This window comes from Halichoeres trimaculatus, unplaced genomic scaffold (genome assembly GCF_033239565.1).
Source record: "Halichoeres trimaculatus isolate MK-OKI-2021-1 unplaced genomic scaffold, fHalTri1.1 fHalTri1_scaffold_18, whole genome shotgun sequence".
Lineage (NCBI taxonomy): Eukaryota > Metazoa > Chordata > Actinopteri > Labriformes > Labridae > Halichoeres > Halichoeres trimaculatus.
The window spans coordinates 6,066,053-6,080,011 of NW_027437196.1; the positions used below are offsets into that span (position 1 = coordinate 6,066,053).

At 40.7% G+C, this 13,959-nt stretch overlaps 1 protein-coding gene across 1 annotated transcript in view; it reads right to left on the reverse strand.

Moving 5' to 3' along the window:
- The window catches only part of LOC141807704 (sodium channel protein type 5 subunit alpha-like), a 244,433-nt gene that overhangs the window by 176,128 nt on the left and 54,346 nt on the right, over window positions 1-13,959 (reverse strand). Inside the window, exons 2-4 of the mRNA XM_074693871.1 lie at window positions 8,098-8,262; window positions 7,769-7,912; window positions 5,874-5,992 (exon numbers count right to left, since the gene is read on the reverse strand). Of these exons, the coding sequence (XP_074549972.1) occupies window positions 5,874-5,992; window positions 7,769-7,912; window positions 8,098-8,220 (386 nt within the window). The 5' untranslated portion in view covers window positions 8,221-8,262. The remainder of the gene's footprint in view (window positions 1-5,873; window positions 5,993-7,768; window positions 7,913-8,097; window positions 8,263-13,959) is intronic.

Below are 13,959 nucleotides of genomic sequence, written 5' to 3' on the forward strand. Positions count from 1 at the left end.
TCTACTTCTTCTTTAAACATTTGTTGTCCATGTGCTATTTAGTAACATTAAGTCACGATAAATGAAATAATGAGACCCTTTCAAACACTTAGCCAACAGTAACAACCTGAGCCTGTCAGAGACAGAACAAGAACTCTTTGTGGACACGCTTTAAGTACAAACATTAGCACCAAAGAGTTACAGTACATTCTTCACTCTGATTGGTCGAAACCATTGACTGTATACAGAGTGGACAGCGTGGCTCTGTCTTTTACCATTGTACGGTTTTGAAGCCAAAATTCACTGTCACAATCTCTTCTTGGCTCACCGTCCCAACATATTTCATAATCCCCGGAAAAAAATTACACAAGAACGGCAGTTGTAAATCATCGTTTAACGTAACATTGTGCCCCGTTTTTAACCTCTTATAACTAATGAAAACGAAACTTTTCAGAAAAAAGAGGACTTGAATACAAGACAGCCAAATCATATCTTCAAATCACCACAACAATCAGACGCGAGAAACATTTCTACGAGCTGTATTATTTTTTAAAGTTTGACCACAGCCCATCTGGAATGACTGGGGAGATGGATTTTTTGACCTATACTGCAGCCAGCCACCAGGGGGAGCAGTTTTTGTGGCGACCTCACTTCAAACCGAGTTTGAGCCAGGAACAACCTGATCACACACCACATATCAGAGTGGAAGTGCTTAACACTGCAGTTCCTCGAATATCCACTAGGGGGTGGCAGCAGCAGTACAGGAAACCAGATGCACACAAATTTAAAAAAAGGCAATCTTAACAGAAAAAAGGAGAAAAAAAAACACGTTTACAGCCTCATCTGTATCTATATCTAAAATATCTAGAAAGTGGCAGAGATCTTTTAACTCTTTACTTATTAACCCTTGAATTTTGTATTTTTCAATTTGAGGATTATGGAGAGTTGAATTTTCAATTAGGTTTAGAATTATTTTAAATTCAATTCCAAATTTCAGGTCGTGCTTTTCAAATTCAGTTCAATAATCCAAGTTATATTTTTTAGTTGCACAAATCTCGGCCCGTACAGCCTGATTCAATAAAATGCTTTGCGCCTGATTAATTCAAGTTGGAATCTGACAATTAAGATGCAAAAAGAAAAATTGAAAATAATTTGTGTTCAAAAAAAAAAAAGAAGCATCCACAGCAAAAAAAAAAAACAAATATATATATATATATATATATATATATATATATATATATATATATATATATATATATATATATATATATATATATATATATATATATATATACATAAACAACAAAAGAGCACAAGTCCTAAAAACTGCAGTTCCTCTAGTATCCACCAGAGGCTGGTGCTGAAATTAAGTCAGTCCTCATAGACGCTCAGGTTAAAATCCCAAAAGGTTTGGGTCTGAGAAGCTCATCTACTCATTAAACACCGTACGATGAGTAATTTATTTATTTATTTTTGATAACTAGTGATTTTTGATGTGACTAAAGGCACGGTTTTTGCCCATATAAGGGCATAGTTGATGTGACTGACAGGCGGCCACCCTGAAGGGGCTAAAAGACCCACCTTTTTACTTCATCCTAACTTTAACACAGCTAGGATGAAGTCAGCATTTCCAATTTTGCCCCTGATATTTTGATGATAGGCTTCAAAACTCTGGATCACAAAAAATATCTGTGATATCGTGAAAACCACGTCCAAATATTATCCAGTCGAAGGTCGAATGTTGGGAGTCAGAGCTGAGTCAGTGCAGCAGACATCCAGATTCAGACTAATGGAAGATCACAACAATCTGTGAGAGTGTGTTTGTATAGATTGTTCATTCACCTGTCTAGATCTACGTCTGTGTGTGTCTGTGTGTGTGAGTGTGTGTGTGTGAGACTCTTCCTCACGCTCGTATTTCTCTGCCAGATATCATCTTGAGCTGTCTGGTGAGCAATAAACATGACCAGTAAATATTCCCCATCAAGGTGGTCTTTGCTCACACACTCACACACACGTACACACACGCACAGACACACAGTTGACATGATTGGTAAATATGCTGTCAGTCTGTCTCGTGTCCCTGGAGAGCGTCCAGGACTCGGTGTAAACTGGTCTCGGAGAGGATTCAGGATGTGGAGAGACTCCTGACAATAACACGTCGTCTCTTATTTCTCCATGAAACAGATTTTATAAGAAGATGTTGATACTTCTTCAGCTTTATTTACACTTCTTTATTCAGCCAACCACATTCACATCCTGTAAGTATATTTTTAATTATTCTTCCACACAGCCTCGTAGAAACCCTTTATTTGAAGCATCTGTCTCTCTGTTGTAGTAAATAATTCAGGCTGGGGTTCTCAGTCTGCAGTTAATGCAAAAATTCAGATGCTGTCATCAATCAGGGTTAATTTAATGGACTGTAGATAAATTCAATGGGACATTAAAACCATTAAGTCGCCTGTGAAAGTGCACAATGAGCTTAAAAAACTGGATTAGCAGAGCACAACAGTCAGCCACCAGAGGTTGTTTTGGCTGGTGGATTCTATATTTTGGGGCTTTTTGTGTCTTTACTCAGAGATTTAATGCCCAACGGATTGTTTTGTTGGCAGCAGACGTTTGCTAGCGTGCCGTTTACGTTCACTCTGTGACGTATTAGCTAAACAGTTAGCACAACGCACATCAGTCAGCGCTGTGCATGTTAACATGTCAACACAGAGCGCCCAAACCTTCAAACTGTTCCTACAGAGCCTCACTGAACATGAAGGAACATAAACATTAATTAACCATCAGTGTCCTTTACACCTCAGCACACGCACACATCATTAGCTTCAGCTTAAAGGATAAATCAATTTAAATTAAAAAACATTCCTATCTGAAAAAGCTAGTGTTTTTTTCAGGGATAAAGACTACATTTCCCATGAGCACCATTACCATTTGTCGTCAAGACGTGGCTCTTGTCAAAGCTTGGTTTCTTCTTTTCAATTCTACTTTGCAATTCTACAATCCTACTCCCTTTTTCTTTTAGAAACAGCCAGTTTTGATGCTAATGATCTAATTTTAGACTTGTTGATTATGATCAGGCAAATATATAAAAGTGAGACTGTTTGAAGATCACTTATAAAGCTTGCAAACATCAGAGTTAAACTGATCACCTGTCATTTTAAATCAATCAGCATAAAGAGTTCAGAGAGCTTAGCTTCTACTATTCGACACACTAAAAAAGATATTATTCCCCTTCATATGCTGAAACATTAGTTTCCATTTGCATTCTAATTTCAGCAGTAAACTGTAGTTAAAAAACTTGTGGCCGGGAGTCTCTGCGCACTGCTGTCAGTTACTTTTAGCATATGTTTGTTTTGGAATGAAAAGGAGATACGATTGAAACAAATTTTCTTCGTTCAAAACAACTTTTTACTGGAAACAACGCGCCAAGGTAAAGTATTAATCAATACAGTGATATGGTTTGAAACGTGACATCAAGCAAACGTTGTAGCAGCCGGCTACATGTTAGCCCGGTGCTCCGACGTATCCGTAAGCTAACGTGACAACAAGTAAACACTGTGAGTTTGTAAGTAGTTTAGTAGCCGTTTATATTTAGCTCAGCTGGCAGCCCATTGCTCTGAGACATGTCTGTAATGGGTAACGTTAGTAAATCTCGGTTAGCTATGTCCTGCCAGTCATCTACCAATCAGAGCTAACGTAACCTCACTTTTCATTTTATTAAAAGACTCTCAAGTTTGAACAGACCACTGCAGAATAACTGCTGACTGTGGGTTGGAGTCAACATTAGCACAGACAGATTAGCCCCTGTGTTATAGAGCCATTTAGCTTTCTTCCACTTTTCTGTCCTTTTTCTATCTGACAGTTTGGCTACAGTGTCCACCATCACTACAAAATTAATCATAGACATAGTTTTTAGCAGAGAAGACCCAGATCGACCGTTAGCTGGTGTGGTGTTGTCATAGAGACCTAGACAACAACCGGGTCCTGGGCAACCCAACCTGGGAGCTAAGAAGTAGCAATTTAAAATACCCTTTAACTAGCAGTATTGGCGCTAATGATCTTACAGCCCCTTTAAGTTCATAGTTGGGTCATACATGGCTTTGTTTCATGATTAGGAATGTCCCAATACAGATTTTTTGACCCCCAATCTGAACCTATTCTTCATGGTATGTTTTGCCAATACCAATCCGATACCAATGCCTTTCTTTGATAAATCCTGTACTCTGTTTGGTGATTCTGTTGTAGATGATGAATCAGTTTGTTGTATCAAAGTGAGCCCTGTTGGAACACTCACTTTACAAATGTTGCAAGACGATGTTTTACCATCATTGCTTTTCAAAGAGAAGCAGTCCCACACGGGGGACGTTTGCAACATGGTTTGACTTACAGCAGCCGTGAAGTGTACTAGTGCTGAAAACACATGAAATCAGGATCTGTCCCAATTACGTAATAAAATGGATACCAGCCTATCCTCCAAAAATAGCCGTATTGGGCGCCGATTCCAATCAGTGTATTGGATCGGGACATCCCTAGTCATGATATTTAGTCCCATTAACATACATGCCAACCCTCCCAATTTTCCCCGGAGACTCTCGAATTTCAGTGCCCCTCCCGAAAATTTCCCGGGCCCACAATTCTCACAAATTTCTCCCGATTTCCACCCGGACAACAATATTGCCACACCATCCTTCTCTTCTGACCGGGCGCCGTTTCTGACTGGACATTACATTAATAACGGTTACACATCGGCTCGAAGTCAAGCACGGCAAACCGAACAGAAGAAGAAGAAGAAGAAGCAGAAGAAGATGAGTAAGACGAGAAAGTACTCGTGTAAATTCCAGAATGAGTGGAAAAGAGAATTCCCATTTATCCAGGACAGCGCGAAGGGGACGGAATATGTTACGTGCACATTTTGTAGATCTGACTTTTCGATTGAACACGGTGACCGAACGGGTATCACAACACATCAATATGACAACGCCCCCCCCCCAACCTTGAAAATCTCCTGAATTCTGAGGTCTCAAGGTTGGCAAGTATGCCCATTAACTACCAGCTAACTGTACATTATCTCTTATTTATCAACTTGATTCACTAAGAATGGACTGCTGCCATTAATAGCACCAAAAAATGCACATAATTTCTCCACGTTACCTTCTTTTCATATAATTCCAGTGATATCCAAGCACAAAAGCATCCATAATGCTTTGCAACCTGCTGATTACTCTTGTTTTGTGTCTGATTTTGAAAATGAGCTGTTGCTAGCTCTGCTCTAAGCTGTGCAGAGCTGCTCTGTACACTCTAATGCTGACATCTCCAGTTTGTGTATGTATAGATAATTATCAGGATTAATAACACAGAATAATACAGAATGCTAACAAAAGCTCACATAGAAAGCTAGTCTCTACACATTTGGTAAAGAAATGTCCAGCACACAGAGACATCAAACCTCCTGCATATGTTTTATGAATGAGACAATCCATGTTCACAGGTTTAACAGCAGCAGAGTCTCCGTGAATCACACCCTGAGTGTTACCTCCTCTGAAGCCAGATGTATCCCATCATTCCCTGTCGATGTGATTCAGATTCAAACATCATGACGGGATTAATCACGGCGTACACTGACGCAGGCACAAAGCACCTACAGCCTGAGTCTGTTTGTTTACATTATCACCCAAACTGCCGTCAGGGTGGCCCAGTCACTGACACACACACACACACACACACACACACTGAGACCCTCCACGCTGCAGGGACACCACACTGTATCCAACCTCTGACCTCTGACCTCCCTATTGTCTTGTCCCCACCAGCTAACAGCTCTGTTTTAGCAGCAGCAACACACACAGTAGCAGCAGAAGATGAAGTGTGTGTGTGTTAGTCTTAAAGGATATGAGTGGACGAGGATCTTGATGGCGATTCTGCGGATTGGGTGAAACGGGCTGAAGATGTAGAGGGCTGACGTGGCACTGAAACGGAAGATGGCCTTCCCTTTGTTCAGGACTATGAAGGTCTGCAGGAAAAACACACACACAGAAAACACATTAATACATAGAAAGCTGGAACAGTCTGTGGTTTAAATACTCAGTTTATGATGTGTTTTCATCCGTTCTGAATCAAAGTGTAGGTGTCTGACTTCCTGGTTTTAGGTTCAGTTCTTCTCTAACGGGATTTGAGCCGTTGGTAGAAGCCACTCACCACTATCCCACACTTCAAGCCCAGATACAATATATTATTAAACATACATATCTTGAGAAGAATACCAATATTGTTACTGTTAAAGCTATGAATATGTCCATTCACATCAATACTCTGATAAATGGGACCAATGGTTTTTGAATCATCCACACAGTGAAGGGGACAAAGATGGCAGTCCAACAATTTAAAATTAAAAAAGACAGTGATGGATTGGAAAGATAAGATATGATACTTGATGAAATGACAGGATATGATCTGAAACCAAGAAACACAAATGATAGGACAGGATACATTTTATCAAGTTATGTTATTTAACAAAACACAATGATATAACCCTGCCAGAATGTAATATAAAAAAGTTTCCACACAACACAACCTGACTCAACACAACATATGACACTATACAATACAGTACAACAGTTAGAGAACAACACAACATGAAAAAAAACCCTACAATTTATTGGACGAGCATCTAAAAATATGAAGCAATGACAAACACCAGTTTGTCTGACTCATTTCAATTATATGTCCCCAGTCGACAATTATCACATACAATGTGTCATGAAGGGATTCAACACAATACGACACCAGGACTCTCCGTGACAGAATTCAAAATGCAGGACAGTGGGGGTCACAGGCTAAATTTGGTAATATCTGCAGTTCAACATGATATTAAGTCACAAAGGGGCTTGTTTACACAAAAACGTTGATTTAATCAACCTAGAACTTTTAAAAACGGTCTCCAGAGCAGATTTTCCGTTGCTGCCCTGTTGGTTGTGGCTGCTCGTTGCAAGAGTTCTCTTTTCTTTGCCTCTTTCTTGTAATTTTTTCATCTCTTTTTCGTATTCTTTGTATTCCAAGTGGATCACTTCTTTGTATGGCTCATTTGTTAATTGTTGACACCAAACTGGTTTTGTCTTTAGTGATATTTTTACTGTTTTTGCTCCTGTGTTTGTCTGGAGATCCTACATGTAACCATGGCCGCACTGTTAACATGTGAAATCAGCTGTTAGCAGCTTGTAGCATGTCAATGCTAACTGGTGCATGGCCAGATGTTTCCCACTAGGTGAGGAGAAGGAGGTGAGGACGACATGCTGGTTCTCAGGTGTGAGCTAAGAAGTGACGACATCAACCAGTCCATGTCTTCTGGACAAGACAGTTATAGCAACAGCTACAGGTCTGGCATGCTTACTACAGCGTTCTCAGTCCCTCAGCGTTTCCATGTAAACACAGATTTTTTTTCTTTCTGTTTTTGCGATTTGGGTAGTCGTGTGAACAAGGCCTAAGATCTGGTAGAAGTGCTGTGTTGATCCCTGCAGGGAAATCTGTCTTTCTAACTGTTTTAAACTCAGTTAAACAAAATAAAGTATGTAAAGAAAATGTTTCAGAAAAAAGAAAAAAGTCAGAGTGACACTCGACAGTGACAAAAAAAATAGGTGTGAGAGCTTTGAAGAAAGAAAGGACAAACAAACTGACACACACTCTGTCACCTCCTCTCTGATCAATTCATCTTCCACAGGAGCGAGGGTATTTCTAAAAATCTTCAACTACACATACACACACACACACACACACATTGTGGGTCACCTACCCTCTTGTCTTTGAAGTAGAACTCGTCGATGTCTTCCAGGGGAACGCCCACCAGATGAGACGGGATGTCGGCGAAGATGCGCGGCAGCTGTTTTCCTGCCTCCAGGTCAGGCCGGGGCCGGAGGACCTCCACGTCACCCAGGTCCTGACACACACACACACACACAAACACACACAAAGCATCATTAACACCAAACGTCCTACACTTGCTGGCTGAATCAGCCTCCCTTCTTTTCTTTATGTCAAATATCTTCTTTATTTTTGCCTGTTTTAAAACAATAAAACGTTTTTGCTGTCATATTTATCCTGTGTTTGCTCATCTTTGTTTACCTCCTGGTAATGCTTTTTGAGTCGGGCCTCCTCCTGGGCGATGCGCTGCTCGATGGCCGCCAGGGAGTCCGGCGTGAAGCGCTGAAAGCTCTCTGGTCCCATTGGAAACACACAGCCAGCCATCTTCTCATCCTGATCCTGCTGCTGACTGGCCCAGTATACCAGCTGAACACACAGAGACAGAGACAGAGACAGAGACAGAGACAGAAACAGAAACAGAGACAGGGACAGGATCAGTTTACTGACACCTTAAAATCATAAACACGTGGATGCACAGACTCAGTTTGGATCTATAGCTCGTTATCTTTGACATAATTTGGCCTCAGCCTCAAAACAGAGGCTGCAAAGTCTGCAACACAGTCCTCAGGTCAATTGATGCAACATTTCAGCACTCAATTACTTAAACAACGTATTGCTACAGAAGGGTATGAGGTAGTAGAACGATTACTATATGATTTATGTGTTTCTGATCTGTAAACACATGAGTATATGTGGGACCTGTGGGCAGGCACACACATACGAGTATACGCATGTATGTGCAAATTACTAACTATTAACCAACTGATTCTCTTTTATTTCGTTTGTTTTTCATTTCATTTTTCACTCAGGTCATCCAGATCAGGTCTGCTTTTAGTCCCCCAGGGTCAGAACCAAACATGGAGAAGCAGCATTCAGCTTCTATGCAGCAAATATCTGGAACAGACTGCCAAAAAATGTCAGGTCTGCTCTCCTCTCTTTTAAATCCAGGTTGAAGACTCACCTTTTTACAGCTGCCTTTGATTAGAAAATATTAACAAACGATTTAAAATGTTTTTTTTTTTTTTAACCGCACACTGCAAATCTTATGTTTATATGTTAAAATATATTTTAACATTTTTTTAAATTTATTTTTTATTGTATCTTATCATATATCTTGTTTCTTTTTTATCTGCTTTTTAATTGAATTTTAATTGTTTTCTTTTAATATGCTTTCTCTGTAAAGGACTTTGAATTTCCTTGCTGAAATGTGCTATATAAATAAACTTGCATTGCCTACATTTTTTTCCATGTCCTATTTTTTTTCCTGTCTTTTTATTTTTATAAATTTATTTATTTATGTTTACCTTTCAGTCTTTATTCATTTATTTATTTATTTATGCGAGGGGGGTAAAAAAAATGTACATGTCATTTCATCACCTCATCACTGATATTGTATCAGGAAAGACATTTCTGTTGTCTTGTATTTCAATTTAATGGAAATAAAAATGTTTTTTTAATTGTATCTTATCTTGTTTTCATCTACTTTTTAATTGAATTTTAATTGTTTTTTTTTTTTGTTTGCTTGTTTTTTTCTCTGTAAGGACTTTGAATTGCCTTGCCTACATTTTTTTTCCATGCCTTAGTTGCATTTTGTCCTTCTTTTTTCTTTCTTTTTTCTCTTTTTTATTTTTATTCTAATTTTAAAATATATATATATTTATTTGTCTGTTTTTCATTTATTTATTTATTAAATAGGGGGGGGGGGGGTATTAGTAGAAAAACTGTCCAAATTATTTTCTCCCTTTATCACTGACATTGTATTAGGAAAGACATTTCTGTTGTCTTGTGTTTTAATTTATTGTTTAAAAATGTTTTCCAATGATAAAAGAAGGGTATGATGTAAGATAAGTGAGAGTTATTCAGGGAATGAAAGGCTCAGCAGAGTCTCAGTAACACTCAGAAAAAGAGCGATCCAGTATGGAGTTACCCTGATAAAGAGAGGCAGAGATTGACTATAAGGTTACACAGGGAGAGCCGAGAGTTTGGGGAGAGTGAGACTGACAAAGTGAGAGTGTGTAACAGGTCCGCCAGTGTGTGTGTGTGTGTGTGTGTGTGTGTGTGTGTGTGTGTGTGTGTGTGTGTGTGCAGACCATCTGCCTGGGATCCTAATTGAATGATTAGACAGGCCTCGTTTTTCAACCCTTCATGCATTTATTCTTCACAGCTCCCAAATCTGATTTCTGAAGTGTGTGTTTGTGCGAGCGCCGAGTGTGTGCGTGTCCACATCAAAGGGGAATCCAGCTCTGTTTTCCATTCTTATCAAAAGCTGTCATCCACTTACACTCTCTCTCTCTCTCACACACACACACACACATCAAGTACAGTAGGACCTGGTGAGATGTTTGGTCCTGGTTTCCATTCTGCTCTGACACTCGGTCACGTACACTCTTGTTTGTTCACTCCTGTACCTGTGAGGTGAGTCACTGACATAATGCGTTCACAAAGTCCTCGGGTGGATCTGAGGGGGGGGCACGATGAACACAAAATCAGAAAACAACCTGACCTCGCTTTGAGAAAAAGGCCAGTTTTAGATTTCTAAGTGAGCGCTGACGTCATTTCCTCAACTTTTGCATTTTTTAACAATTAATCCTCACTCCTGTTCCAGCTCCGGGCTCAGCGACGACAAACTGTTCCCAACTTCAGATCACTGATGAGACACTTTCTTAACTCGCCCCCCAGAGTTTTTAGTGGCGTCCCTGTTTTAATGATGTTTCTTTTGTTTTTGGACTCATTGTGTCTCTTTGTTGTTGTTGTTTACGACAGACTGGCCTCAAATTGCCACAAGAGCTTTGCTAATGAAGACTGAACCCAAGCGAGCTCAGCGGGACAGTTTGAGTTACATTCAGGGACACGTGAGTTACAACATGCTTCAAAATGTCCAGTCCTAAGACATCTTGTTTGTCCCTTTGAATTTTGAGCATCACAACTTGGAGACACTTTTACATCCTCTTCTGAAGAGTGGGAGGGGAGTGTTTCCCAAAAGTTCAAACAGTCTAACAGTTTGGTGTAGAAATCTGAGACATCCAGCTCGAACTAATGAGTACAAATGTCCCAGGTTAGCATTAGCATAGTTGAAGTTTGATGACAGAATGAGCCGGTTTTACTTCTTGACTGTCAGGAGACGTTTCTGTTAGTTCTGTCTAAGTTCTATTGACTTCAGTGTCTGCTGTCTCTCAAAGACAATCTTCACAGCAAAAACAACAACAACAACTATTTACAGCTAGGTAAAAAAAAAAATAGTTATAAAAAAGTGCTTTTCCACTGCAGGAACTTTGCCCCGGAAGTAGGAACTTTTTGAGGAACACTGAATTTCCAGGGTGGCAGGGCCTGCAGTGCCCACCATTTCTGATTGGTGGAGCATCACACAGCCGTGACTGGCTGTGTCATCTTCTAACAGTGCTTTTCAACCAGAAGTTCCAGGAACTTTTTAATTCCTGGTACTACTCTTCACAGAACTAAATGGTTCCTGTGGCCCATTGTTACCCATGTTTTCAGAGGCCTGAAATCACATGAAGATCGTGCAAATCACTCCAGTGATATATGAAAGAAAAATAAAAGTAGTTGTGCTACACCTGGAGACCAGTAGAGGGCAGTGGAGAGAAAACAAGGCCATTCAACAACAACTGGGTTTTGACAATAAGATCTTTTCCCTTGGTACTATGTGCTTTTAAGCCCTCAGAACTAAAGCTTAACTATAGTGCTGGGGTAGTAAATTTACCCCTGAAACTACTCTACCTTAGAGTAGTACTTTCCTAAGTTCCAGGAACTTTGGGGGTGGGGCCTGCAATGCTTATTGTCTCTGATTGGTGGAGCAGCCACAGTGTTTTAATTTCCCCCTCCTTTCATCCACATTAAGCTGACCCCCAACTCTGATGGACTTGGTTACAAAAAAGGTGTTTTTCCACTGCAGGAACTTCCCCCAGGAAGTAGGAACATTTTGAGGAACTCTGTGCCCTCTGCAGCACAAACCAGGGTGGCAGGGCCTGCAGTGACCAACATTTCTGATTGGCAGAGCATCACACAGCCGTGACTGGCTGTGTCATCTTCTAACAGTGCTTTTCAACCAGAAGTTCCAGGAACTTTTTAATTCCTGGTACTACTCTTCACAGAACTAAATGGTTCCTGTGGCCCATTGTTACCCATGTTTTCAGAGGCCTGAAATCACATGAAGATCATGCAGTTCAGACCAGTGACACAAGAAGGAAAAAATAGAAGAAGTTGCACTACACCTGGAGACCAGTAGAGGGCAGTGGAGAGAAAAACATTCAACAACAACTGCTTTTGACAATAAGATCTTTTCCTTTGGTACTATGTGCTTTTCAGCCCTCAGAACTAAAGCTTAACTGTAGTGCTGAGGCAGTAGATTTACCCCTGAAACAACTCTACCTTAAAGTAGTACTTTCCTAAGTTCCAGGAACTTTGGAGGTGGGGCCTGCAATGCTTATTGTCTCTGGTTGGTGGAGCAGCCACAGTGTTTTTCTTTTCCCCTCCCTCCGTCCACAATAAAATGACCCCAGCTGTGATGGACTTGGTTATAAAAAGGTGCTTTTCCACTGCAGGAACTTTCCCCTGGAAGTAGGAACGTTTTGAGGAACTCTGTGCATTTCTGCACAAACAAACCAGGGTGGCAGGGCCTGCAGTGCCCAACATTTCTAGTGGAGCATCACACAGCTGTGACTGGCTGTGTCATCTTCTTACAGTGCTTTTCAACCAGAAGTTCCAGGAACTTTTTAATTCCAAGTACTACTGTTCACGGTTCCTGTGGCCCATTGTTACCCATGTTTTCACAGAGGCCTGAAATCCCATGAAGATCGTGCAATTCAAACCAGTGATATATGAAAGAAAAATAAAAAATAGCTGCACTACACCTGGAGACCAGTAGAGGGCAGTAGAGAGAAAAGAAGGCCATTCAACAACAACTGTGTTTTGAGGATAGGATCTTTCCCCCTGGTACCATGTGCTTTTCAGCCCTCAGGACTAAAGTTTAAATATAGTTCTGGGATAATAAATTAACCACTTGAACCAGCCTACCTAAGTTCCAGGAACTTTGGGGGTGGGGCAATGCTGAACATTTCTGATTGGTGGAGCAGCCACAGTGTTTAAATTCTCCCCTCCTTTCATCCACAATAAGATGACCCCCAGCTGTGATGGACTTGGTTTAGTGCCTCCTAATCAATGGTCTTCTTTGAGCCTGATAGTTTGAATGTGTCTTTGTCAGCTCCCAGTGTTCCAGTTTAAAGAGAGACCCTGTAAACTGGAGACCTTCAGCTGAACGTGTCAGTGGAGATCCAGTTTACAGCAGCTGTTCAAACACAGAAGAAGTCGTTCACAATGAAGCACATCATTGATTGAGCTGTAGAGATTAATCTGTCACACTTTGTCATCAAACCTTCTCCACTAAGACTTTAACGATGTTTACGTCATCAGATCTGTTGGAGGTTGTCAGTTTAAGGCTGTGACTTGTTTTTAAAGTGCGTACCGTATCTTTCATACACTCTCATTAAACTCTCATTGTAGTTTTTAAGACAGCTTCCCTCCGAACTCACAGGAGGATAATGACCATGAAGGAAGTCCTCCTCATATAGCAGACAGCTGCCTTGCTCAAAGGCGGACTTTAATTCACCGCTGGCACGGGGTATTTGATGTGAGCAGGATGAGGAACAAAAACAGGCAGATTTTATTTTCCTGCTGCGCACACAGAGAGCTAGAGAAGATGTTAAAGCCAGAGAGGGAGACTCATTTAATTTCTGGGTCAAAACAGCGAGGCAGACGAGTCGCAGACCAAACAAGCACCGCCCTCAGGAAGGACACACACACACACTCGCATCCTTGCAGACGAACACACACGTGGAAATATGCATGTGGAGAGTTGGAGCTGCAGCTGTAACACCTCATACCAAAGGCCCTCATATTTCATACAGGCATGTTCAGGCTTCCAGCGGCGAGCGTGCCGTAATGTAAACATGGAGGTGTCGTGTGTTGTTTATGCACATTTATCCACGACTATCAAACATGCACACACACACATGCTCCACAGACACATTGGTTTAACCCAACTGATGC